Here is a 27,487-nt window from a genome sequence, read left to right on the forward strand (position 1 = left end):
TTTTTTTATAAATGTATGAAAAAAAAAATTATTTGTCATATTTTAATTAAATTTCTAAATAATTCAATCTTTTAAATTTATAAATTTCCACAAAGTTGAACTATTAAAAAATAGGGGGATGTTTTGAAAGTACAAGCATGTATCACAAAGGCAAATACAATGACTACATTTCAAAGTTAATCCTTTTGTAATAGGACAAAAGGAAGGCACTGCTGGGATTCGAACCCAGGTACCTGGATTCAGAGTCCAGTATGCTGCCACTACATCACAGCGCCGGCGAAGTGGCATTTATTTTCTTCAAAATTTTCAAAGAAACAAGCAAAACACCTTTCCAAAACAAAGAAAATATTATCTATTTTTGTTCAAATAATGATTTTTCATTAATAGTGATCTTCAATTCCATCAATTTCTTTATAAGGCTATAAGAATATCAAATATTATTATCAAAAGTCATCATAAATAAAATAAAACAATTTTTTTTATTAAAAGTGTACATGACATTTAATATTAATTTCTCTAATAATAATAAATAGTATTAACAAAATAATACTACTTTTTAAAAATAGTATAGTTAAAATAAAAAATATTCAAAAAGGTTTATATGATAACCTTTGGTGTCTAATAAAATTTCATTACAATACTTTTTCTATGTTGAAATTTATTTTATAGTTATTAGTAACAATTATCAAAATAATTATTTTATAAATTTCTTTTCTTTTGTCTTTATATAAAAAAAAACAATGTATTACTTTTTATTTTTTGAATTTTATAAGATAATATGTAGTAAATCATGAAAAATCTTACTTAATTTATTCAAATATATAGTGACGACCATTTGTTTCTTACAATTGTTTTCGATATAATGGATTAAAAGGTTTTATTAGTATATTTTATTGAGATTGTCAAAATTATCCATAGATTTATTATAATACTATCCTATTTTTTTAGAGATTAATGTCTAATGTTTAAATATTTTTAAATTAACATTATTTATTAAAAGTAAAACTTTATTAAATAAGGATTAGTTGATTAACAGTATAATAGTATTATTGTTTAATTTAATTGACATTTTAATAATTTAATTCAATTGGACTTATTTATTGTCAAGAAAAAAGTACCAAAATATTCTTAAATTCTTTAGCAAAGTAAAAACATATTAAAAAAAAATTTTTTTCTATTTATTTTCATGTAAATATTTATAATTATTTATATTGTTTTTTCTGTTAAATTAACCTATTTGAAATTTTTTATATTTTTGTTTTTTAAATGTTTTGTTTATAAAATAATATTTATTATATTTATATTTTTACTTTCACAAAAAACAGTTTATTTTTTAAATAAAATATTGCATTACATGTAATTATATATTATAAAAATAAAGTATATTACATGGAATAAACAAATGATTATAATACAAGATAATTATAGAGACAATTCTGGTACGACTTTGTATTGCCATATCTCTTTTTATCCATAAATAATATTTAAAATACTTTAATGTCATTTTTTAATATTATATGTAAAAAATTTTTATTTATATTTTTATTTTTTTAAAAGTTATTTATCCATGAAACAATAAACAAATAAATTTCCTTTTTTAAAAATAATCAGAAACAAAAATAAGAAATTTTTTTACTGATTCAAATTTGCATCCATACAACGAGAAACTAACTTTTTACATTAAAATAAACGAGATGCATAAAATATTTAATTATTCAAGCATTAATCATATCAACATTATCCCTTAATATTTTTGTTAAAAAAATCAATTTAAAACAAAATCAAAATTATATCTATATTCCTGATACGAAAATATGAAACAAAGAAAGTTATGATATTTTTTGTATGATATATTATTTAAAAATAAACTTATTGGTAAATCTTAAAAAAAATAAAAATAATTTTTTACATGTAAATTTAATTCAAAGGATTTATATTTTTATGGAAAATTTGTTAATTGTTTTTAAAAATTCAAATTTTTATTTTTAAAAAAATGATAAAACCCACGTTTTTTTTGCTTCAAATTTGATATCTACTTTTTTTGACATAGCTCATTTTTGACAATGCCAAATCTTAAACCAGCTAAAGAAGATACTTGGGCTTTCCAAACTATTGGATCACCTTTCCCAGATGCACCAGTAAAAGTTATTGGACAACAAAATCAATATGTTGCCTTATGGTACAAAAATGGAAAACCAATTCATGGAAGAGCTTGGAATAATGGTGGAGTTGTTGAATGTTCCTTCCCATACTTGAAGACTGAACTTAAAGGTGCTCATGATCTTGGTGGTCAAATTCAAATTCTTCAATATAAAGGAAACCATCTTAATCTTGGTTATTGGTACAATTGGATTAAATATTCTGATCGTTTCAACATTGAGAATCGTGAAATTCTTCATTGTGGTGATTCAATTCCAATTTTATGGAAAAGTCGTCCAAATGGAGCAATCCTTGGATATCTTGATAACAAAACTGAAGTTGCCAAATTTTCTCATGATGGAATTTGTGAAGAAATTGTTGGACCAAAACTTTCTGATTTCCTTATTATTGTAAGAGAATTAAAAGGTGCTCCACCAGGTTGTGAATGTTGTGAATGTGCTGTTAAACCACCACCACCACCAACTCTTAGAGTTAGTAGTAATGTATGGAAAGATTACCGTATTGGTGATAGCTTCCCAACTGATGGAACACCACTTAAGGCTCTTGGAAAATCTCTTAATACTTTAGGAGGAGAGAGTGGTGATCAATATGTTGCTTTATGGTAAGATTGAAAAAGTTTTTTTTCATATTTAATTAATATTTTTTAGGTATCAACAAGGTGAACCTGTTTATGGACGTGTCTGGAATGAAAATGGTAAAATTGCTGGTTGCTTCGCATGGCACGGAAATGAATACCGAAGAAATTTGGGATCAATTCAAATGTTATTCGAGCTTCCTGAAGCAATGCGTGGATATGATTACTTGTGGGTTCCATATCAAGAAGGATGTACAGCCGTCAGAAATCCAGACTCAACAGTTCAACCAGTTCATGTTAAATTTGCTAAAGGTGATATAACTCCAGCTGTTTTAAGTTTGGATGGTGGTAAACAACTTCTTGGAAAAGCTGATATGATGAATGAAAGAACTGAAGCTGGTCATAATGGAAAAGGACTTATTCAAGAAGCTAAAGCTGTTCATACATGTGTTGTTTTATGCAGAAAAGCTAAACCAGGATGTAAACTTGAAGATGATGCTTAAAAATAATAATCAATCATTAATTGATAAGAAAGATTTATTTATATCAAGTAACTGATTCAAAAAAATTTATTATAAATTTTTGAATATTTTTTTTCTCAAATAATTGATATATTTTATATATTTTGAATAAAATCTTTTTTATAGAAATTAAAATATTAGAAAAAAAAATTTTTTCTAATTAATTTAAAATTGTTAAATTATGTTCTAACATTAATCATAAGTTTTTTATTGTCAATATATAAAGTTCATATTTGATGTGTAAAAATTTTTGTTGTATCATTTTTACGTTATTAATAGGAGTATAAGAAAATACAAATGGAAAAAAATTGGACGATAGTAGTTTAATTTACTTATAAACAATTAAAGTTACCTTTAAATGAATAACATTTCTTAATAATTGCGTTTATTGATCAGATAGTATGCATGATAAGATATGACTGTTATAAATTATTTTCAATCAATTGTACTATACATAGTTATTATATTATATATATTTTAAAATGTCTAATGATGGAATACGTAATGAAATGGTTGAAGCAGCAGTAAAATTTATGACAAATGCAAAAGTACGATCAACATCAATTACTGAACAAAAAAATTTTCTCAAAGAAAAAGGATTAACTGATGAAGAAATTTCAAAAGCTATTGAAGAAGTTGGATATATTTCATCTAATAAAGTAGAGGATATTGAAAGAAAACCAATTCAACATCAAGGATCAATTTTTTCAAAAATTCAAAATATAATTGTTTGGTGTGGTGCATTATATGGTTCATATACATTTATTCGTAATTATATTTTACCTGATGAAAAATTTAAAAATATAGAAAAACAGGTATCTGAATTGCATAATTCAATCAAATTTTTAACAAACTCCACATCACAAACTCTTTCAATAATTCAAGAACAGGAAAAAATTTTAAGTAATCTAATGCAAATTTTATCAAAAAATGTTGAAAAAGATCTAAAAGTAAATGAAGTTTATAATGATATATCAACAATAAAAAAATTATTGTTAGGTAAAGATCAATTTCCATCTGTATTGGAATCAAAATTAAATGAAAATAATACTTTCCAGGCCATACTTATGGATGGAGATAAACAATGTAATGTACCAACATGGCAATTACCATATCCTAAAGATTCATTAGAATATGAAAACGAATCCTTAGATGATAATATTTAAAAATAATGTTTTTAATAAAAATATTACTTATTTGTAAGATATTTATTTTTTTATTTGTCTGTTTCATTGTCAATTTGTTCATCAAATGGAATACTTTTTCTTCGTAAATAAGATATAGCTCTATCTAATTCATTAGTTGTATTTTGTACATCAAAAGAAATACAGTCCTTTGAATTTTCATCTACATTATAATCATTTGTCATAGTATTTTGACAATTTTTATGTATTGAATTATGTGCACTGTCATATGAAATTTCTTCATCTATAGTAAACATATTATTATGACATGAATTTTTATCAAATGTATAAAATGAATTACATGGTGGTTGAACGACTTCTAATGGAGGTGTTAATATATCATGTAAACTAATAGCACTTGATGATGGTTCTAAATTTCTTTCTTCTTTTACCTGTCTAGTATATTCACATTGTTCATCATCATTTTTTTTATAAGCTGATGGTACATATGGACCAGGTTCTTTTATTTCTGATGTATTACTATCACTATCCATATTTATACTCATACGACGATGTAATTTTCTTATATGTTTAGTATTTACTGCTGACTGTGCTTTTTGTATTGCAATTCTAAGATCTTTTAAAGCAACAACTCCAATTAAACGTCCACAATCAGTAACATAAGCTCTACTAAGTCCCAATAAAGAAAATAAAGAATGTACTTTAAATAGAGATGTTCTACGTACTAATTGAAATGGAGCTGCATCAATTATATTATCAGAAATCATAGTTTCTTCTTTTAAAACACGATTTTCAAATTCTATAATTTCATCACTATCCAACTCAAATGATATATTTTTTAAATTATCATCATGTTTTCCATTAAAAACAGAAAATTGAAGTGAATGAAACTTTTTTTTAGCTTCACGAAAATATTCTAAAAATAAAAATAGAAGTCAACTTAAATAATAACTAACTTGATAATGAAAGTTCAGAATCATGATGAGAGAGTAGTGAACCTGTAATTGTAGTATTATATGATTTTAAATCATTATCTGATGAAGTTTGATGGAATGAACTACTTTTTTGTCTCATGTTTTTTTTACAATCACTATTTGAACCAGTAATTGTATTTGATTCTAATTCTTTAGAATCATTTTCAAATTCTTCATTATTAATTTTTGCAATATAAGCATTCCTTCTTCCTGGTTTTCTAGAAGATAAAACATTTATATCTTTATCAGTAAATGTAGGTATTCCATCTACAGGTTCCACAATAAATCTACCTTTTGATAAATCTTCATTTGAATCACTAAGAAATTCGTTTTTTCTATTATTAAATATTGATGTTATACGTTTAAATGAATTTTTAGTTTCAGGACAACTTATTTTTCTATCATTTAATCTACTATCAGATTTATTTTGTGGTAAACTTTTATCATTATTTTGATCTTGAATAACTGTGGATTTTAATGTAGCTAAAAAAGCTGCTTCTTTAAAATGCCTATCAATTGTAGAAATGGCTAATTTAATTCTTCTTTCTGCTTCTTTTTTTCTTGCTTCTTCACCAATAACATTATTTAACAAATCTAATAAAAATCTTCGAGAAACTGATCCTAATAATATCATATTATCTTGATTATCTACAACTGGAAATGCTCGAACACGTTTTAGTTTAATTAATATTTCTTTTATTTGTTCATATGTAACTTTTCTTGGTAAAAATTCAACAGGTGAAACCATAATATGTTCAGCACTTATCATATGTAATATTGAATTTGATGGAGGAATTTCTGGTAAATATGGTAAATGTTTTATTTTAATAATAACATCATATATTGAGGGTTTAAAATATGTTGCAACTCCATTTGCTACTAATACTGCAATCATTAATGGAATTAAATAAATAACTTGACCCGTTAATTCACAACAAATAACAACAACAGAAACAGAATGAGTTATAGCTCCAGTTAAAGCTGCTGCTCCAACAACTGCATATATACCAGGAAATATAGGTTGATCTGTCATTTCTGATATTCCTTCTGGAAATGTTTGTGAAACAATTTCACCAAATAAACGTCCAAAAGCTGCTCCACAAACAAATACTGGCATAAACATACCACATGGAATAGGCATTGAATTACATAATGCAGATAAAATTAAAAAAGAAATTGTAAAAATTGTTAAAACAAGTAAAACATTATATGGACCTAATCCTTCTTGATTACTCCATCCTGATATCAACTCTGCATTACATCCATGTGGTGAATCAACTGATTTTAAATCTTTATGCCATGTACAATTAGCAAAAAGATCAACTAATGTTCTTGTAAATTTAAATCTTCCTGTTAAAAATCTACCATATCCACGGGGATATGTTATTGATGCAACTATAAATGCTATCAATGATGGATAAGCAATCCAATGTTTTTGAAATAATTTTTTGGCAAATTTATTTGTTCTTAATACCATAACAAGATTTTTATAAAATCCAACAAAACATACTCCAATAATACCACAAAAAAAACCAAGAATAGCAAATAAAATTAATTCTTCTGCTACAAAACTATCTTTTGGAAAATTTGTTTGATAAAATGCAAGTAATGTTACTTCAGATTCAAGAAATGTCATTTTAAGTAATCTAAAAACAGTTGCTCCACATGCTGCAGCAAAAAAACCTCTCCAATAATTTCTAACACTAAAATACATTGTTGTTACTTCTATAGAAAATAATACTCCTCCGATTGGAGCAGAAAAAGTACAAGCAACACCTACTGCACAACCAGCAGCTAACATATCAGTTTTTCGCGCTTCATTAGCAAATGCAGAGTCAAAATTTTTTGCCAAATTACTTATTAAATTAGCTATAATTGCTGCAATATGAACAAATGGACCCATTTTACCAACAGGTATTCCACTACCTAATATTAAAACTAAACCAACAACTTTTGATAATAATGTTTTTAATGTTAAAAAGTCTTTTAATACTACTCCACGAAGAATTGTTTTCATTTCTGGTAAACCAGAACCAATAGCTTGTGGTGCAACAGTATGTACATAAGAAGCTGCAGAAAGAACAAGAGCAACAGTATAAAATGTCCATCCAATATAACCTAAAATTTCATAAAAGAAAAAATCACTCTCAATATCAGTTAAACTTTTAAGTATTCTTTGAAATATTTGCATTTTATCAACTAATTTATCAATTATTATTGAAAGAAATGATGAAATAATTCCTAGTGCTGCAAGGCAAATCCAATCTGTTAACAGGTCTCTAAAATGAAACATTGAACTTCCTAAATTAAAATTTAAGCTAAATCGTTTAAAATATTCGCTCCATGATCGGGCTCTTTTTTCTTGTTTCCATTCCTCTCTTGGATCAAATGAATCAAATCTTACACTTTTACTTTTACGTCTTTCTATATTTTTATCTTCATCTTCTTCATCAATTTTAGCTAAATCATTATCGTCCTGAATTCTAAATCTTCCTAATTGCTATAATTTATAATAATATGGTATCAATTGAAAATAACTTACAACTGTATTTTCATAACTATAACTTCTTTCTAAATTTTCAAACTCTTTTTTTAGTATTCCACTCATATCCAAATATTGTACAAAAATAGTAGGTAAATGAATGACTTCCGAAATGATAGCATTTTAATATAATAAAATTATAAAATTCATTTATAAAACAGTTAAGCAGATTTTTATATTTTAGTTCGTCATAAACCATAATACTCTTCAATTATTTTAACTTCTCCATCATAACTTTACTATTATTATTTTATTATATAATAATACATCATGTATTATAAATTAAAATAAAATTATATATTACTCATAATTTTATTGAAATAAAAATATTCAAGATATAATATATTTTTATTTTATAAAAAAAAAAAAACAATTAAATTTCCTTGGGTAACGGTTTAATAAGGAATAATTTTTCATTTGTTGTTTCTGAACTAAATATTGGATGTAATTTATAATGTTCTATTAATAATTCCATTGATAAAAATGTTCTTTGTCCAATTTTATATGTATTAGATAATTTGTCAACTTGAATCCAAAAATGTTTATTTCTTTTATTTCCTTTTAAACTTATAGAATAATCTCCTGGATTTGACTCAGAATCACGTACCAAAAAATCACCTTCCACTCCTCTTGAATTAAGATGATTTTCAGCAACTTCACGGGAAATTTTTCCGTAATAATATGAAAGATTGCCAGATTTTAATAATGTATCACTTTTTATTTGATTTAATAATTTATGTTCCAGACCCGAAAAGTTAAATAAGCTTCCTTTAGGATAAGCTTCTTTTACTTTTATATAATTTATAGGAACTAATCCTGTTTTATTTCTACTATTTCTAGCCAACCACCATTCAGGATCATGTTCAGGATGATCTAATATTTCTAATAATTCACCTTTATCGAATGATAATTCTTCCTCATTTTGTGCGTTAAAATTATACAAAGCTTCAACTATTTCTAGTATTTTTTCATTTCCTGAAATTGTTGGTATCCTTTCTTGTTCATCAATATAATTTGATGGAAACCACCCTATTGCATTACCACATCTTCCTTTCCACCAACCATCTTGACTTTTTTCTAAAATTTCTACATAATCATTCTTAGATAATTTTAATTCATCATCTCTTTGTGGTTCATAAGGATATAATGCTATTCCACATGATATTTTACAACTATCAACTGTAATCATAGAAGAAAGTATATTATTCTGAAAAAAAAAATTATAATAATATTAAATAAAATGAATCAATAAAATATTATATTATAAAAGATATATATATAATAAAGTATACAAATAATCTTTAAACATTTATAACGACTTTTAATTAAAACTCTTCTTAATATTATTTATATTTTATATATATATAGTAATCAATTTGTACTAAGAAAAATCAATTTATATATTAAAATGACTCACAAAGAGACTATCGATATTAAATAAAGTGTTTACCTTTTCAATATATTTTCCTGAATGTTGTAACAAATTATTAGAATCATTTGAAGATTTTATACTCGTACTACTATGATTGCTATTTTTATCCTCTATCAAACCTCTGAGAGTTGAATTTTTACTCATTAATATGTCATCTGAATTATTTCCTTTTTCACGACGAACATAATTTGATGGAACAAATCCTGTTGCATTATTTTCATCTTGTACCTAAAAAAAAATTATATTTAATTACTATAATATTTTTTTTATAATTTTAATAAATAATTAAACAACTTTTTTTTTGTTTAGTAAAAAAAAAAACTTCTTTTTACTAACCTTCCACCAATCTTTAGAATCATCAATTAATCTTAGTCTCTGATTTTTTCTTATACTTAACTCATTTGGTCCAGTTGCCTCAAAATTATATTTAACAATAACAAAATTTTCCGTCATTTTTTTCACCGGTTAAAACTTAAAGTACAAATTATGCATTTATTTGTTAACCTATAACAAATTAACAATAAATATAAAGTACAAAAAAAGAACAAATGTTTTAGAATAATCAGTTGAAATTTATTGATATAATTAAAAATAATAATTTATAGAATTTTATTTTCTATTATATAAAATAATAAAAATATTTATACATATATATAAAAATGCTTACAAAAATTGATCCCTGGATTATATTTTATCTAATAATTTTAATGAAATACAATATTTTTTTTTTATAAAAACAAAAGTAAAAATGAACTATACATGTTTTATAATAATAGTTAAGTGTTTTAATGTAATATTAAAGAAAATATTTTGAAATTTATATATTAAATGATTATTGTATTTATTTTAAAAATAAAAAAAAAATTAACTTTATTATAATGTTATTATCTTAAATAATAGAAGAAAATAGTTTTAAGAGTAAAATATATTAATTATTTTAGTGTTGATTTAAAATTAAATATATTTTTAAAAAGGAAATTTATTGAATAAGAAATTATTGTAGAAAATTTAGACATATTTTTAAAAGTATAATTTCAACTAATTTAACAAGACATGTGTTCAATTCAATAATAAAAGTAGTGATGGGCAAAGCTATAGTGAGTTTGCTTTAATATTTGTTGCCTATCTCTGACCAAATGGCATTTTATATGGGAACAATTACCATTGACAAGAGAAAATGGCCTTTTTGTATACCTGCATTGGAAGCGTTTTACCAATCAACACAAGCTATATTTTTACAATAAACAGCTGGATAAAGATAGTATTAAATTTTAAGATGCACTAAATTTTATTCTTTAGAAATATGTTAATTTTACTAATAGAGTAAATATAAAAAAGAAATCTTATTTTATTTATTCATTTTATTTTATTCTTATTATTATAATTATCAATAGAAATAATGTCAAAATATAGAAAAAATAATTATGGTAATAAAAAAAAGAATAGAGGTAAAAAAGTTATAAAAAGGGGTAATAAAATATTGTATAATCCTTTAAAAATCAATCCTCAAATAGCTATTATACCTGGTATAATTAATAAACCAAAAAGAATGATAAAAAATGGTATAAGAAAATTAGTTCTTCCAAAAGATGTAAAAACAAAACTTTTTGAAAACCTTCGTGGGAAACATGTAAAAGTAGATCAAAATCAATTAGATGAATTAATTAAAAAAGGAGTTGATATGAATATAGAAGAAAATATATTAGGTTTTCAGCCTATATTAATGTTAAAACAACGTTACAAAGAACTATGTAAAATATATTGCGAAGAATTATCTAATTGTGTCAAAGGTGTTTGGTTTAAAGAGTGTCGTTATGGAGCAACATTCCTATCACCAGGTCATTTTTAATTAAAAATGATAAATTTTAATTTAAAGAATAGATCTAAAGAAAAAAATTTTTTTTTAAATATAAATAAAATATATATGAGATCAATTTTTATATAATTAACTATTATAAACACAATATTTTATTATTACATATCATTTAGTCTATATGTTTCAACATGTGGTGTTGATGGATAATATTCTTTGTATGGTACCAAAGTTCGTCGTTCCTGTTTTTCTTGAGCTTTTCTTGAAAATAGACAATAAGCAAACTGAAGAGCTATTAAAAGAACAATAGCTAAAACAATAACTAGTACAGCCGTCGTAACTTGAAATACCATCAATTGTTTTCTAACTGAAATTTCTTCAGGTGGAAAAGTTGTTGTCATATAATTAACAAGGGCTGGAAGATAATCATTCCAAAATGCTGCTTCTTCATACTTATAATCCCGTCTTAAAATACCTGATGTTCTATTATTTTGTAAGAAAGTATAATTAAAATCCATATACCAATGACCACGAGGTTCATAAGGAATCCATTGAAATTCTGTTGGAAGATTTGGATTAGTTTTAATAATAAATTGTTTAATATTTTTTGAAAAAACAAAACTAGCATTCCTGTCAGTTGATGTAAATGTATAATTTTTAAAATTTAATGGCCTTAATTCTGTTGGAAGATAAGGGAAACCAAAAAGAAGATAAAGATCACATTCATGGCAGACACCCATCCATGGTGGAAAATATTTATCAGTCATATTCATTGTATTTTTTGAGAAATTATAATTATTAACATACATAAAAATTCTCGAACCTGATTGTGAAAAAAGGTGAGCTGTCTGAGTTATTGGTGATACATAAAAAGTTTCTGTCAATAAATCTATAATTTTTTTTCTTATCATCCATGTATTTGAAGGATCCGGCCAATAAGTATATTTTGAAATAATTGCTTCTGCTATTGCTTCACGATTCATTGTATAATTATGGCGAAAGGCATATTCAATGGCAAATGATCTTAGGTATTCTTGATCAATTTCTAAAAACTCTGAAAATTCACCTAATTTTCTATCTTCAAGTATATACTCAACACCATCTTGTTCATTTAAACCAATTAACAATGGAACAGGACTTGGTACATTAAATAATCCATTTTGAATATTTTCTAAAATAAATCGAGGATGTGCACGAATTTCATTTCCTTCAACAGAAGGTAAAAATAAATATCTTGAATATTCTATTGGTATTGTTGATGTTGCTTGAATAATATCAGAAGTTGATCTAGTTAAAATACAATCCCAAACTTGATAAGCTATTGCTTGTGTACACCCTAGATATCTTCCAAGTTTCATAGTATTATTAAATGCTAATTCAGGTTTTCCTATAATTGTATGATATGATGTAACACCACCAGAAAGTGATATTGCCTGCCTAAATAATGATTTTGAGTAAGTTGATAACATATGTAATCCAACATTTACAGCACTTCCATCATGACCTGCAATTGTTACTGCTTTAACATCACCTCCAAATGCTGATATATGTTGTTGTACCCAATGTAATGCACAACGTTGATCCTGTAATCCATAATTACCAGTTTCTCTGTCACCTAATGACATATAGCCAAATGGTCCTAGCCGATAATTAACAGTTACTACTACAATTCCACGTGAGGCTAAAATATGTCCAGGCCAATCAGAGGATGATCCCCATTGATTATTACCACCATGAAAAAAAACTAATACTGGATAAGATTGAGCGGAAACTTTAGATACATCAGGTGTATAAATATTAAGATAAAGACAATCTTCAGATACTTTATATGGATATGGCATTCTAACCCATAAATCTGGTCTTTTTGTAATATCTTGTGCACAACTTGGACCATATTCAAAAGCGGTAAATGGATCTGTTGTAGGTAATTGTGTTATTATTTGTGGTGGTTTAAATCTCCTATTTGTTATAGGTGGTTCAGCATATGGTACTCCTAAAAATGAATAAATTGTAACATTATTTTTTAATGGTAATCGATCTGGATCAGGATATAATCTATCAACAGGAACACTATCAAGTTCATCTTTATTAGGTGTCCAAGGTAAATCTTGTAATAAATGTTTTTTACCAATAATTTGTCCAATAGTAAGTATAACAACAATCTCATCTGACTTTAATCTTTGACCTGGTTTTCTTGTAGTTGTCGTACCAAATGGATTCCATATATCATAAGATCTTGTTCTTTCTGCAAATTGTCCTCTAATATATAATATTTTATTAAAAAATATTAAAAAAATAAAAAAATAAATCATATTTTTTAATTAATAATTTATAAATACTGTTTAAATAATAAATAAATTTCTTATCTTATAAAAAAACATTCAAAAGTTGGGTATGTGTATAAGAACAATTTACTTAATGATTGGACCAATACACATTTTAAAAAAGAGGAGGTAAGAGAAAGTATAATGTTTAATCATGAGTTTTTTTTTTGTTGACAAGATTGAAAAAGAAAGGTCACAGAAAGAGGTAAATAAACCATAATTTGAATGCTTATTAAATGATTATATATTCTAATTTATGTATTTGTATTATATTATCTATCTTTTCATCTTTTTATTATAATAAAATATATATATAATCATTTAAAATTATGAAAAAAGATAAAACAGATATTGTTAATAAAAGTTCAAATAATATAAATTTAGAAAAAAGTTATATCAATGATAAAGATGTATTACTTATTCGTAAAAAAATTATTTTTAAGTTAAAAACTTTTTTAGAAGAAAATGGAGGTATATGGATGAGTAATATCAAACAAAGTAATGATTGTACAATATTATTATTAAATGTACCTTCAAAATCATTTGAAAATATTTATGGAATAATAAAAATATACATAAATGAAATTATTCAAATACCAAAAGAACTTTATGATGATAAATTAAAAATTGTAATTCATTTTGAAGAAAGAATAATTATCAATAAAAATGTAGAAAATATACTAGATAAAAATAATTGTAATAAAATTATTAATAAATCAAAAAGTAGTATATTAAATGATTATTCAAATTTTTGTTTACCAAAAAAATCTAAAAGTCTACAATAGAAATGTTTTTATTATTATTTGAATTATTTAATTAATTTTTTTTTGTTAAAAAATTATTTGCAACAATGAAAAATGGTAATATTTTGTTATCAATATATATATATATTTTACAATTCAATTTGATTTTAAATTCTAAAGTATTAAGAATAAAAATATTAGATAAGAATTTATATTTTAATGAATCTGAAGATAAGAATAACCAAAAGTCAATATTTTAGTCTTTGATTTTATGAAAGCTGGTAATCTTTATAAAAATTAATATTATAATCATTTTTATATTTAATTGTTCTTTTTTGTAACATTATTTTGTTATTATTAATATATTAATTTTTTTTGTAGAATTTGAAAATGGGCTCTTTATATCGAAGTGAGCTTATGACTTTTTGTGAGTTATATCTCCCATCTGAAGCAGCATACAATTGTATTGCAGAGTTAGGAGAATTTGGATTATGTCAATTTAAAGATTTAAATGAATCATTTAATTCTCATTCTAGAAAATTTCATAAAGAAATATCAATGTGTGATGAGATGGAAAGAATTGTTGAAAACATTAAAAAATGTTTAAATGAGGAAGGTATTAAATTTAGAGATATTGATCATGATGTTCCTGTTCCTGAACCAAAAGAATTTTCTAGTATGCATACAAAATTAACACTCATTCAAAATGAGTTAACTCAAGTTAGTGAATCTATGAATTTATTGAAAAAAAATTATTCAGAACTTAATGTATGTAAACATGTATTGTCAAAAGTTGCAGGTCTTGTTGATTCTAATATTAAAGCTATTGCTACAAAAAGTATTAGTGAAGTAGAACATGGGCATGCTGGTCCATTTTTTACATCTGATGACAATGTACAAGAAGAAACCAGTACAACAAGAGATAGAGATGAATCAGAATTATCATTTATTTGTGGTGCAATAAATAGTACTAAAATGATAATTTTTGAAAAATTACTTTGGAGAATGACAAGAGGTAAAGCTTATGTTAGAAGTCAACCAATAGATGATGAAGCAAATACTATTTTTCCTTCTGAAAATAATAAAAGTGCTTTTGTTATTTTCTTTATCGGTAAACAATTAAAACAAAAAATTAGAAAAGTATGTGATGCATTTCATTGTAATATTGTTGAATCACCTGAAAATCCTAATCATAGAAGAATACTTTTAGGAAAATTAGAGACACAAATTTCTGATTTAATTGTTGTTATTAATAAAACAATTGAATATAAAAATAGAATTCTTTTTGGAACCTCTCAACATATTTCTCAATGGGAGATGGAGGTTTTAAAAGTTAAAAGTGTTTATAATATATTAAATTACTTAAATGTAGATGTAACACATAAATGTTTGATTGGTGAATTATGGACACCAACTAATGAAATTGAAAATGTCAAAAGTTATCTTCGTATTGGACAAAAGAAAGCTGAATGTACTGTTGAACCAATTCTTTCTCCAATTCATAGTCATGATATTCCACCAACATATCATAAATTAAATAAATTTACAAGTGGTTTCCAAAATATTGTCAATTCTTATGGTATTGCAGCTTATAGAGAAATTAATCCTGCTCCATGGACCATTATTTCATTCCCATTTATTTTTGCAATTATGTTTGGTGATTCAGGTCATGGTATCATTATGCTTCTCTGTGCTCTTTCATTTGTATTATTTGAACAAAAAATAGAGAAAGCTAAAATAAAAGATGAAATTTTTAATACATTTTATGGTGGTAGATATGTTGTATTACTAATGAGTTGTTTTTCAATTTATACTGGATTTATCTATAATGATTTTTATTCTAAATCTGTTAACATTTTTGGTTCATCATGGAAAAATCCTTATAATGAATCAATAATAATAAGTAGATTAATGGATGATAGTGCTTCATTAACACTTCCTGTTGAAGAAGCATTTGATTCTAACTATGGACCATATCCATTTGGTGTTGATCCAATATGGAATTTAGCTACAAATAAGCTTACATTTTTAAATACAATGAAAATGAAAATGTCAATTATTATTGGAATTTCTCAAATGGCATTTGGAGTAGTTCTTTCATTAGTTAATTATATTCATAGAAAATCACTTCTTGACTTTTTCTTTATGTTCATTCCACAACTTCTTTTCCTTTCATGTATCTTTGTTTACCTTTGTATTCAAGTAATCATTAAATGGATATTCTTCTCTGTAACACCAGGATTTATATTTGGACAATATTATCCATCATCAAATTGTGCTCCATCTTTGTTAATTGGTTTAATTAATATGTTCATGTTAAAACATGGTGAAGTAGGATTTGTAAAAGATAATAATGCTCATGGAAAAGTTTATGATCAATGTTACCTTCAACAATGGTATCCTGGTCAAGGAACAGTTGAGACAATTCTTCTTGTTATAGCTGTTATTTCAATTCCTGTTATGTTATTAGCTAAACCATTAATTCAATTATGGATGCATAAACGTGGTATGAAAGTAAGTAGTGGACATGGTCATGATGAAGAATTTAGTTTTGGTGATGTTATGGTATATCAAGCTATTCATACAATTGAATATGCTCTTGGTTGTATTTCTCATACAGCATCTTACCTTCGTCTTTGGGCTTTATCCTTAGCTCATGCTCAACTTTCTGAAGTTTTATGGACTATGGTTTTAAATATGGCTCTTTCAATGAGTGGATATGGAGGATCAGCAGCAATTTATTTTATATTTTGGGCATTTTCTATACTTTCTGTAGCAATTTTAGTTCTTATGGAAGGATTATCTGCATTTTTACATGCACTTCGTCTTCATTGGGTTGAGTTCCAATCTAAATTTTATTTAGGTACTGGTATCGCATTTGAACCATTTTCATTTGTTGCTATTCAAAAAGCCAAAGAAGGATTAGATTAAGATATGTATATTTACATAAAATTAATATTAAAAAACATTTATATTAAAAAAAAGTAAATAAATTTTTTTATTATTAAATTAAAGTATAAAAAGTAAAATAATTTTTTACATTTCTTTTATTCCACTATGATGACAAAAATTGATAACATTCAAATTATACCAACAAACAGAATCTTCTTTAGTTATTCTATTAATTTGTGTTCCATAAGGATCACAAAATCTTAAACATTTTGATCCAACCATTAAATCTGAATTATTAAGACCTAAATCAATACAACATTTTCTATTATCTCTATTCTGAGAGGCACAAAACATTATCGAGGAAAGATATTCTAAAGAACATTTTTTTTCCATAACAATATCAATAAGGCGACGTCTTGCAGAAAGGTGATCAGTATCATATGTACATAATGAATGACATGCTTTAGGTACAAACTGATTACAACATGATTTAAACAATTTATTTGCAACATTTTTTGATATACATGGACGCCAATTAGATTCACGTGTACCACATTTTGGCTATAAAAAAAAAATTTTTTTTTAATTTAATATAATAATAAATTTTAGCTAACCTGTTTATCAATTGTTTTTGGAGCTCTCCTAATATCTTTATATGATACCACAAATATTAAAAGCAAAAAAAATAAAATTATTGAAAGTGAAAAATTTGTTTTCATATTTATTAAGATAAAACAATATTAAAGGTAGATTATGATATAAACCTTTATAATTGTTTAATAAAAATTTCATTCCAATTATTGTTTAATGACTGTATATACCATCAATAATAAAATGTCGGTCAGTTAATTGGAACAAAAATAACCATATTTTATATTATTCGTTAAAATTTTATCTATACATAAATTAATTTGATCATATTAAAATAAGGCCATACACATCAAATATAGGAAATTAACATTTATATGTACAATTTAATGTTATAAATAATAATTTTTATTATATTATTAATAAAATTAAAATAGAAATAAAAGTGGTATTTTGAGAATTGATCAAAATTGTTGTTGTTTTTTGACAAATAAAATTTTACTCATAGTAATTAAAAGAAATTTTTAATAATATTTTGTATATCTTTGGTTTCATTTATTTATTTGAAATACTAACAAAAAAAACTGGAAAATTTTTTTTATTTGATAAAGAAATATTTTTTTTTACTTTACTAAAAAATGCTCCAATTATGGCAAAACTTTTTATAAAATCTAAATGATTATATTTTAAAAGTTACTATAATTAATGGCACTATTTTTAATAAAAATTGAGTGCTATTAAAAATAAAAAAAAATAATAAAAATTTTTAATTCTATGTTTATATTTATTTTATATACTTGGTATTATATATTGAAGAAAGATTACATTTTATTTTAACATAATAGTTATCCATTGAAAGATTAAACATTTATAAACAAAAAAGAAAAAATAATACTTTATTAAATAATATAAAACAATATTCAAAATATTTAAAAATTAAAATAATTGTTTAAAAATAATTCCATCCACTAAAGTGGAAACTTAAAAAAAAAAAAAATTTTCTTTTTTAAAGAGTAATAATAAAATACTAAAATTAAGTAAAATTACAAAGAGGTTAATGATTGTCCATCTACAATTGTTAAATAATCTATGATAAATATTTCTTTTTTGAATTGTTGGCACTTAATTCACAAATGATTGTCTAAATTTTTGATATGAATAAAATATCTGTTTTATTAAAATACTATTAATTTATGTCCCCTGTAGAGTTTCTTTTAGCAGTATGTATTGATTCAGAATGTTCAACTTCTTGAACAAAATCTAAATATCGTTTACTTCTTAAAAATCTTGGATATGAATCTTTAGCCATCAATTGTTCTATTCTACTTTGTGCCAAATTAAATGTATCAGATTTTGAACCATTATCAAGTAATGTTTTTGTAATATTTCGGGTATCAGCATCTAAATTTACTTGTTTACTACCATCTTCATGAATATACAAATCATATATATGTAATGCTTTATTATAACTTTTTTTGCCTTCTTTCATCTTTTTAAATTCCTCACATTCAAACCAAAAATCAAGATTTTCAACAGAAAATTCTTCTTTAAGAAAATTTTTAAATAATTCAGAACCATCTTTATGATGTAATAAAGCTTCAAATGAAGTTTCCCATTGTCTAACTTCACTCCTAGAAGGATATAATATAGGAAAACTAAGTGCACTAGCCATCTTATGTTTAACATAATTAATTGATTTTGATACAATATTTAAATTTTTTTTAGAATCATGATGCGTTAATGGTTCACCATCTTTTCCATTAGAATCAGTACTATTACGTTTTCCTTTTCTGTTATTTGGTAAAAATGTAAATGATGACACACGTCTAACAGAATTTGTATTATTTAATGATGATGATGAGGAACTTGATGATGATGATAAAGGTTTTTGTTTATTATTGTCAATTTCTCTAACTGAATTTCGAATATCATAATTAAAATTAGGTGTTGCTGAGTCGGCATAAAATATATGTAATCCTATTGGAGGCATAGGTGCAGAATCAATAAAATCAGTATTTTGTGTTAAATCACAATTAGAATCTGTTGTAGCTGTTATTGAAGGTAAAGTAAAACGATAATGTCTTTTATATCTATTATTATCACAATTGAGATCAGTTTCTTTTACAAGCCCTAATGACTTTACATTACCTAATTGTTTATGAGTACTATAATTTGAGGGATGAATAAATTTGCCTTCATCATCCATTTCTTTATGTAAATTGTTATTTTTTGAGGTTGACCTTCCAACATCATCTAAAGAACTTTTATAATTTATAATACTATTTGTAGGTTGTGAATAATTTGGAATATTCATTTGATGTCTCTCCTGCCCATATCGCCATTCACTTTTATTTGTCATCTAAAAAAACACAATAAATGAATTTTAAGTAAAAAAAAAACATAAAATTTCTTATAAATAAAACTTTTAAAACATTATTTTTCTACAAAATAATTAAAATTTTAACATAGCATTTTTATTTTTCTATTTAATATGTCAATGTAAATATTATAAATATATGTTAACAGTTTTGTGTAGTTAAGTAATGGAGAAAATAAGGAAAGCTTAAAGGCTGTTAATTGTAAAACTAATTTTACCAAAGATTATAAAAAGATGTTTACCACTTTATTGAGTAATTAATAAATAAAAAAAATAATAATAATTTTGAATGAATAAAAAAGATTTTAGATAGATAGAAGTGTAATTAACAAATATTCCAGCATTAAGATTTATTTTTAATAACACATAAAACTGGGATAATGTAAACTATAAAAGTAAAAACTGCTTGTTTATTTAATAATTTTATATTGACCATTCGTTAAGGCTTAAAATAATAAATGTTATAATAATAATATAATGATGCTATAATAACTTTACATATATTATATAACATAAAGGAAATATAGCTTGCAAAACATTAAAAAAAAAAATTTTTTTTTAATTACACAAAAGCATAGATCACCAGACCTTTAGAAACTTTTTTCTATATGTAACATTTATTAAAAGAATAAAAAAAAATTAATATATATGTATATAAATATATAAACTTTATATAGTTACATTAACGTTTTTAAGTAAATTAATAATAATAAAAAACATAAATACTTATAAATATATAAAAAAAAATTTTCTATACTGTAATATATATATTTATATTTAAATATATTATAAAAAGTAATAATTTACTTCTATTATTATTCAAATAATACTACATTTAGAAATTAAATTATATAAATTAAAAATCTAATGATAAATTAATTAATTTACGATATTTTTCTTTTATAAAATATAAAAAAATATATATATAATGGAAAAAAAAGAAGTTAAAAATACATCTATATTTAAATCTATATTATTAGTTACTGTAAAAAAAAAATTTAAGCTATTAATAGAAATATATGAAAAAAGACAAATATTCTAGCGAGATTGATTGTTTTAGCTTAGTATCTTGTACAATAATATACATTGATAAGAAAATGTATATAATGATACGAGAATTAATGATATGAGTTTATTAGAAATATTACATTAATATAATAAATAGTACATGTATGATGTCATTTTTCTAAAATATATAATATTCAAAATGTTACAGAGATTATTAATTATATTATAAAAATTAACCTATCTTACTCAAAACTTTTAGATGATAATTTTACGGTTATAAGTTTTTAAGAGTTATAACTAAGTTAAAATTTTTATAAAGCTACAATCTAGAAAATGAAATAATATATATAATAATATAATTTTATGCAATAAAATTTTATAAATTATATTAAAAGGATATTACACGCCTTCTATGAAATATTAATAGAAATTTATCAAAGCAAATACTCAAAATAACTCTTTTATATTAATTTTTATTTATATATACATTTTTTTTCTTTTTTTTGAATATGACAGAAAGAAAAATTTCTTTCAAGTCAATATGTTATAAAAAGATAAACTTACTTTAAGAGGAGAATGTGAATGAATAGAGGATGTACCAATTGAAGAGGAATCAACAGATGTTCCAAAATCGTCATAAAATTTTCTCAATTTAATCTAAAAATTTTTATTATTATAGCTCAAAAACTTTTAATTAAAACTTACTTTATTAATAGGGAAATTAGTTTTATCTCCGTGTGTTGAGCCTAGTAAAAAGAAACCTCCATCATTTATTATATATGTAGCATTAGAGGGACGACCAAATGTATAATCATTTTGTTGATGTGCTTTTTTAATTAATCTTTTTATAGGAAACGTCATGCAACCAATTTTTCCTTTCTTTAATTCATTATTTGGTGATGTTGAATATACACTAATCCCAATACGATCATGCTTCTTAATATTAGAAAGAGTAATTTTAAAAGAAAATGTTTCTTTAAATTCGGGTTTATTTGTATTAGGAATTGTCTTTGTTCTATATGAAATATTTTTTTGATTAAAATGATGATTGTCATGATGTAAGTAAAATTCTTTCGAATGTCTATAAGAATCCGATGACTTTAATAAGTCTCTTTGTTTTAATTCCAATTTAACGTAGGAGGAGGTATTATCCAAGACAGGATTTGCAAAATAAATTGCCTTATTAACAGTAAAAGTAATAATATCCCCAACTAAAGATATTTTAAGATACAAAATGCCTTTACATCCCCATTGCCTTGCACATTGAGTTGGAAGACCAAATTGTTCTGATTTAAAAATATTTTGTTTGACTAATCGACATCTATCTAAAGATGACATATTTCTTATTGGAGAACATTGTGTATTAAAATCATGAATTTCATTATATGAACCAAAAGGAATCCTTTTTGTTCCCATTTTTGTTCTTGGTTTATTTTTTGGTAATGTATCACAATCATAATTAAGTTCTGTCTTTGTTGATGTTTGCATTGGATTCCATTTATTATCAAGATGAGAAGAACTTACAAAATTTAAATTATATTCACTAAGTTCTGTTGAGTTGGTAAAAGGTGATGGACTATTAAGTTCCTTGATGACAGAAAGTTTACAACGATGTAATGATTTTGAATTTCTATGATCATATTCAGTAAAAGAGTCATCATCCAATTCTTCTTCATAATTTTCAAATGATGATGAATTATAAGAATTTGGCATACTTGTAAAAGAAGGAACTTTTCTTAATTTTGTTTTTGGAGTTGATGAATAGTGTGTTCTCCTCTTTTTTGATATAGCCTTTTTCCAGTCAACTTCAACATAATTTGAAGATTTATATAATTCTGAATCAGATGTTGTAAAATCTGATATACTATCTAATAATGGATTTCCACTTAAAGGATACCCATCAGATACCGTATCATCCTCAGAATCATCAGAAGAGTCTAATTCATTTTCTTTATTCCATAATTCATAACTATTATATAATGTCACTGGAAGAGTATTTAAATCTTCAGATGATAAATCTCTAGTTTTTTCAGCAGGAGAAGAAGTGGTTAGCATTCTAAAAGAAACCAATTGAATCATTTAAAAATATATATATTTTAAAAGTATATGGTAAACATAGAAAAAAAAAAGAAAAATAATTAAAATCAAAATATACGTTATGGTTAAAAGAATTATTACATTTTCTGTTACTTGAGGAAACACAAGAAGTGCTAAAAACTATCTAATAAGTAGACTGTGAACATAAGTTAATACAAATAAGCTATTTAAAAATCTTACATTTTATATTAATATATATTTTAGGTCATTTAATAATCTAGCTGTCAAGTTATATAATATGACATTGTAGTACTGTAAGGAGAAATAAAATTGACAATAAAGTTATAAATATCCATAAATCTATTTACGGATATTTTAAAGAGCTTTCCTTATTAAGCCATGAGAAAATTAGATAAAAAAATATAAATAAATACTTTTTTTTTAATAATATTTTTTTAATAAATTTTTTTTTGAAATATCAAGGTAAAAAAAGAAATAAAAAAGTTTTATGTCAAATTGTTTAAAATATACTTGTCATCAATTTTTTATAAAACTTTTTTAAATAGAATATAAATTCTTACAATCAAAAGAATAAATAAATAACGTAATAAAATAAAGATTAAACAAAATATTTATATTTGATTATGTTCAAAAAACAAACTAATCGCCGTTTTTGGCAACTAAAATTTATTCAAAAGATAAGCGTACCTATAAAAAAAAATGCCGAAACAGTAGTAAAAACCGCGAATATAACATGTAGTGTCGGTTAACTTCTTAAGTGTAATATATTTAATATATGTGTGCTAAACGGCGTGAAAACATTTATTGTTTTAACATAACGGTATTACAAATATACAGTTTGTATTAAGTAAATATTAAATGTTTTTTTTTTTTTGTTGTATTATAATTTTTAGGAAATATTTATTTGAATTAGAAATAATTATATAATTATAACTTTTGTCATAAAAGATATTATTATTTATATAAAAGAAAAATGACGGCAAATCAAATATAGAAAAATAAGATGTAACGGAAAAGATTATTTAGTTATTTTTTTTTGTAATAAATTTTTATAGTTAAAAGAAAATATGATTTACTTTTTTTTAAATGGATTTCCTACTTTAAGTATCTTAAAGGTATATTAATATAGCCTGTATCAAAAAAATCTTTATAAAAAGCCAGAATGCCTAATGCACAGTTAATCTTAGTAAACCAGGTTAATATAGAGCTAAACTTTAGTAGGAGTAATTATGTAAATAAAACTGTATACCGGTTATTATTTTAAGAGATAGTAACTATGTCATTTGAAGAAAAATAAGCTAAATTATATGACCACAATGCATTTAAACATCTAATGCCATTCTATCCTTTGTGGGTTGGTCAAGTTCTGTTGATTTATGCCACAAAGATGATAGAGAAAAAAAAAATGAACTGTGAATAAAAGAATAATATAAGGTTAGACAAATATATATATAAAGAATTAATATACAATTGAATCAAGGAAATTATAAACCATATGCCTTTATGACAATATATTGTATAAGTTAATATACACTTAATATAATAAACAAAAAAAAAATACTGTTTATATTAAAGTATATATATAATAATATTAAAAAGAAAATTTAAATTATTAATATATAATTGGTCATAAAGTACATTAAAGAATAGGATTTAAATATATATTACTTAAATAAAAATAAAGTTATATCTTTTTTTTTTGTTGATTGTTTTATAAATAAAAGTATTAAACAATAAAAAGAAAAATTATAATAAATTAAATATATTGTTTTAAATTTTTTTTTTTTAAAAATATAATACATTATTTAAAATAATGATATTTATATTTAAACATACATTTACAAGAACAAAAAAAAATTATATTTAAATATATTAAGTATTGTCAAAATGATTTTAATTAAATTTTATATATAAGAAGAATGCTGTCAATTTAAAATATAATATTATATGTGTATATTTATGTAAGTAATTTTACCTCATGAGTTAATTTATTATATCAAATACCATTTGAAAAATGAATGAATAATGTATAAATGATATATTTAAAATAATCTAAAATTTAGTGCTGAATATGAAATGAGGATCTAATGATATTAAAAAAAAATATTATAATATAGCAATAAATTTAAAAAAAGTTATAAAGTATTACAATTAATTTATGTTTTATGAATATTTAAAAATATATTTTGAATGTTATTTTCTTATAAAATAATAAACTTATAATTAATTCAAATATACTTCTTTCTTATAAGTACATTTATTGGTAATAAAAAAATTTTTTTTTTAATAATTATAGTTTATTAATAAATAATTATGTGTTTTATATTCAAATACTTTTAACTTAAATAAAAAAGAATCTTAAAAAAAATGATTGAAATATTTATCTATCTTAAATAATTTTTAATTACTTTTGTAATATTTTAAAAATTCTAATAATTAAAATATATTTAAAACTTCAATAGTGATATATATAAAATTTAGAAAAATTGATACATATGCTCAATAGAGCATTAACCTTTTAAGTTCATTGTAAGTGGTAGTTGAGAAGTAATATATTTAAAAATTAAGAATAAATATGGCGGGAAAGAGACAATAAATTTTATATATTCATATAAAATAAGAATATATCTATAATAAAAATTGGTAATTTGAATCATATTTCTTAAGAAAGTTTTTATATAAATTCATTTTATTCATATTTTTTTTTTGTAAATTTTATTTACCGTTTAATTTTTAATAAGATAATATTTCATCAAATATTGGGGTGTTCTTTACTTCAAAAGGATTAATATAAAATATAATTTTTATTTGAAAATTATAGGCAACAATATAATCATAATTAAAGATAATCTATATATCGTTTTTGTGTAAGTCATCCATACACATATTGCATGGAATATTATCATTAATCACTCATTTATTTATTTTTTTTTTATTCATTAAAAATAAATATATATTTAAAAATAATTGTATAATGATTGGAGTGATACAGTAATCAAGACAAATATGAAATTGTTTATATTTCAATAAAAAAAAAAGGTGTTTAATATATTTGTTGGAGAAGACCACTTGGTGTGGAATGACAAAATTCTCATCATTTTAAACTGTCTTATAATACATATGATCTTTATGGTGGTTAAGATTATAAAATTATTAAGATGGAAATTTAATAATTTTATTGTTTATTATCCAAAAAAAAAGTATAAATTGCGATAGTTGTCAATCAAGTGATGTAAACTTTTTTCTAGTTTAAGACATTTTAAATAATTTATTACATATGAGTAACATGTATAATCCTCTTTATCTTAAAACTGATATTTACACAGCAGGTCCAGGATGTTCAAATGTTATTTTAATTAACTGAGAGATTAATATAAAAAAAATAAAAAAAAAAAATTTGATATCAAGATTAGTATTGCACAAGAGTTTTAAGGAAAAATTTTTCTCTTACTATTTCAGGGACGGGTATGAATTAAAAATTTTTTCACATATTTGTAGGGGAATATTTAACTGTAACTGTCTGTTTTTTTTTTATTACAAAGATTGGATATGCTTAAAACATTTCATGACATTTTAACATTTTTAAGCATCATTAAGTTTATCAACTATCATATGAGTATGATGATTATTTATTTTTGGGTAAATATTTAATTTTAAGTCAGAATTAACAATTATAATCGGCTTTTACTTTAAAAGGGTAGGATTGAAATGCGTGTTTCATTTTTTTTTTTTTTTTTTGTTTATCAAATAAAATATTTACATATTTAAAATAAGAGTTAAGTATTAAAATTTAAGTGCGCAAAAAGTTGACAATAAAATTCCTTTAAATTTTTTAAGCACATGTAATTTTACTTATATTTTTAAATTTAAAAAGAGAATTTGACAAATGTCTATAAGTATTAAGGGACACCATCTGGAGATAATATAAGAAATATAAACATTTCAAGTGTTAAAAAAAAGACAATTTTAAAGTTATTCTCTCATATAATTATGACGTTTATTTTATTAAAAATAATCATGTACATTACTTTTATTAACTATCTGATGAAATAAATATAAACATTTTTATTAGTTCGTTTTTGTAAAGAAATTTAAAATGAACTATCTTAATTATGCTGTGTAATCCAGTTTAAATTTAACTTATCTTTTAATCTTAATACCTCATCATGAAATTGTTTAGATAATGCTTATTTAGATAGATATACAAAAAGTAATTATGTAATTATTGTAAATTTAATAATATAATCAATTTTTTGAAGTTATTATCTTTTTTAAAATCATCTCCTTCAACAGGTGTCAAATTAAATGTGACAGAAGAATAGGTAAATTCTTTTAC

General features: G+C 23.2%; 10 protein-coding genes across 10 annotated transcripts; 4 read left to right on the forward strand and 6 right to left on the reverse strand.

Annotated features, from left to right (window-relative positions):
- Nucleotides 1-63: 63 nt before the first annotated feature.
- SRAE_1000198400 (Hypothetical protein) lies at nt 64-288 on the reverse strand (the record flags this gene model as incomplete). Its single annotated transcript, XM_024649006.1, has 1 exon — nt 64-288. The coding sequence occupies one exon, from the start codon at nt 286-288 to the stop codon at nt 64-66; it is 225 nt and encodes a 74-aa protein (XP_024502927.1).
- A 1,775-nt stretch (nt 289-2,063) lies between these two features.
- On the forward strand, nt 2,064-3,237 carry SRAE_1000198500 (Cytosolic motility protein domain-containing protein; the record flags this gene model as incomplete). The annotated part of the gene is made up of 2 exons (XM_024649008.1): nt 2,064-2,761; nt 2,808-3,237. The coding sequence occupies 2 exons, from the start codon at nt 2,064-2,066 to the stop codon at nt 3,235-3,237; spliced, it is 1,128 nt and encodes a 375-aa protein (XP_024502928.1).
- Nucleotides 3,238-3,737: 500 nt separating this feature from the next.
- SRAE_1000198600 (Peroxisome membrane anchor protein Pex14p, N-terminal domain-containing protein) lies at nt 3,738-4,421 on the forward strand (the record flags this gene model as incomplete). The annotated part of the gene is made up of 1 exon (XM_024649009.1): nt 3,738-4,421. The coding sequence occupies one exon, from the start codon at nt 3,738-3,740 to the stop codon at nt 4,419-4,421; it is 684 nt and encodes a 227-aa protein (XP_024502929.1).
- Nucleotides 4,422-4,471: 50 nt separating this feature from the next.
- Nucleotides 4,472-7,982, reverse strand: SRAE_1000198700 (Chloride channel protein 2; the record flags this gene model as incomplete). The annotated part of the gene is made up of 4 exons (XM_024649010.1): nt 4,472-4,683; nt 4,741-5,316; nt 5,357-7,874; nt 7,917-7,982. 4 exons carry the CDS (start codon nt 7,980-7,982, stop codon nt 4,472-4,474), a joined length of 3,372 nt encoding a protein of 1,123 aa, XP_024502930.1.
- A 307-nt stretch (nt 7,983-8,289) lies between these two features.
- On the reverse strand, nt 8,290-9,801 carry SRAE_1000198800 (Dreadlocks; the record flags this gene model as incomplete). The annotated part of the gene is made up of 3 exons (XM_024649011.1): nt 8,290-9,123; nt 9,367-9,576; nt 9,685-9,801. The coding sequence occupies 3 exons, from the start codon at nt 9,799-9,801 to the stop codon at nt 8,290-8,292; spliced, it is 1,161 nt and encodes a 386-aa protein (XP_024502931.1).
- A 946-nt stretch (nt 9,802-10,747) lies between these two features.
- On the forward strand, nt 10,748-11,197 carry SRAE_1000198900 (Hypothetical protein; the record flags this gene model as incomplete). Its single annotated transcript, XM_024649012.1, has 1 exon — nt 10,748-11,197. The coding sequence occupies one exon, from the start codon at nt 10,748-10,750 to the stop codon at nt 11,195-11,197; it is 450 nt and encodes a 149-aa protein (XP_024502932.1).
- Nucleotides 11,198-11,322: 125 nt separating this feature from the next.
- SRAE_1000199000 (FI18641p1) lies at nt 11,323-13,473 on the reverse strand (the record flags this gene model as incomplete). Its single annotated transcript, XM_024649013.1, has 1 exon — nt 11,323-13,473. The coding sequence occupies one exon, from the start codon at nt 13,471-13,473 to the stop codon at nt 11,323-11,325; it is 2,151 nt and encodes a 716-aa protein (XP_024502933.1).
- A 1,145-nt stretch (nt 13,474-14,618) lies between these two features.
- Nucleotides 14,619-17,159, forward strand: SRAE_1000199100 (V-type ATPase, V0 complex, 116kDa subunit family and ATPase, V0 complex, subunit 116kDa, eukaryotic family-containing protein; the record flags this gene model as incomplete). Its single annotated transcript, XM_024649014.1, has 1 exon — nt 14,619-17,159. The coding sequence occupies one exon, from the start codon at nt 14,619-14,621 to the stop codon at nt 17,157-17,159; it is 2,541 nt and encodes an 846-aa protein (XP_024502934.1).
- Nucleotides 17,160-17,264: 105 nt separating this feature from the next.
- SRAE_1000199200 (Domain of unknown function DB domain-containing protein) lies at nt 17,265-17,839 on the reverse strand (the record flags this gene model as incomplete). The annotated part of the gene is made up of 2 exons (XM_024649015.1): nt 17,265-17,681; nt 17,735-17,839. 2 exons carry the CDS (start codon nt 17,837-17,839, stop codon nt 17,265-17,267), a joined length of 522 nt encoding a protein of 173 aa, XP_024502935.1.
- A 1,055-nt stretch (nt 17,840-18,894) lies between these two features.
- Nucleotides 18,895-23,172, reverse strand: SRAE_1000199300 (Regulator of G-protein signaling 3; the record flags this gene model as incomplete). The annotated part of the gene is made up of 3 exons (XM_024649016.1): nt 18,895-20,067; nt 21,658-21,750; nt 21,799-23,172. The coding sequence occupies 3 exons, from the start codon at nt 23,170-23,172 to the stop codon at nt 18,895-18,897; spliced, it is 2,640 nt and encodes an 879-aa protein (XP_024502936.1).
- Nucleotides 23,173-27,487: the final 4,315 nt, after the last annotated feature.

This window comes from Strongyloides ratti (genome assembly GCF_001040885.1).
Source record: "Strongyloides ratti genome assembly S_ratti_ED321, chromosome : 1".
NCBI classification, from domain to species: Eukaryota; Metazoa; Nematoda; class Chromadorea; order Rhabditida; family Strongyloididae; genus Strongyloides; species Strongyloides ratti.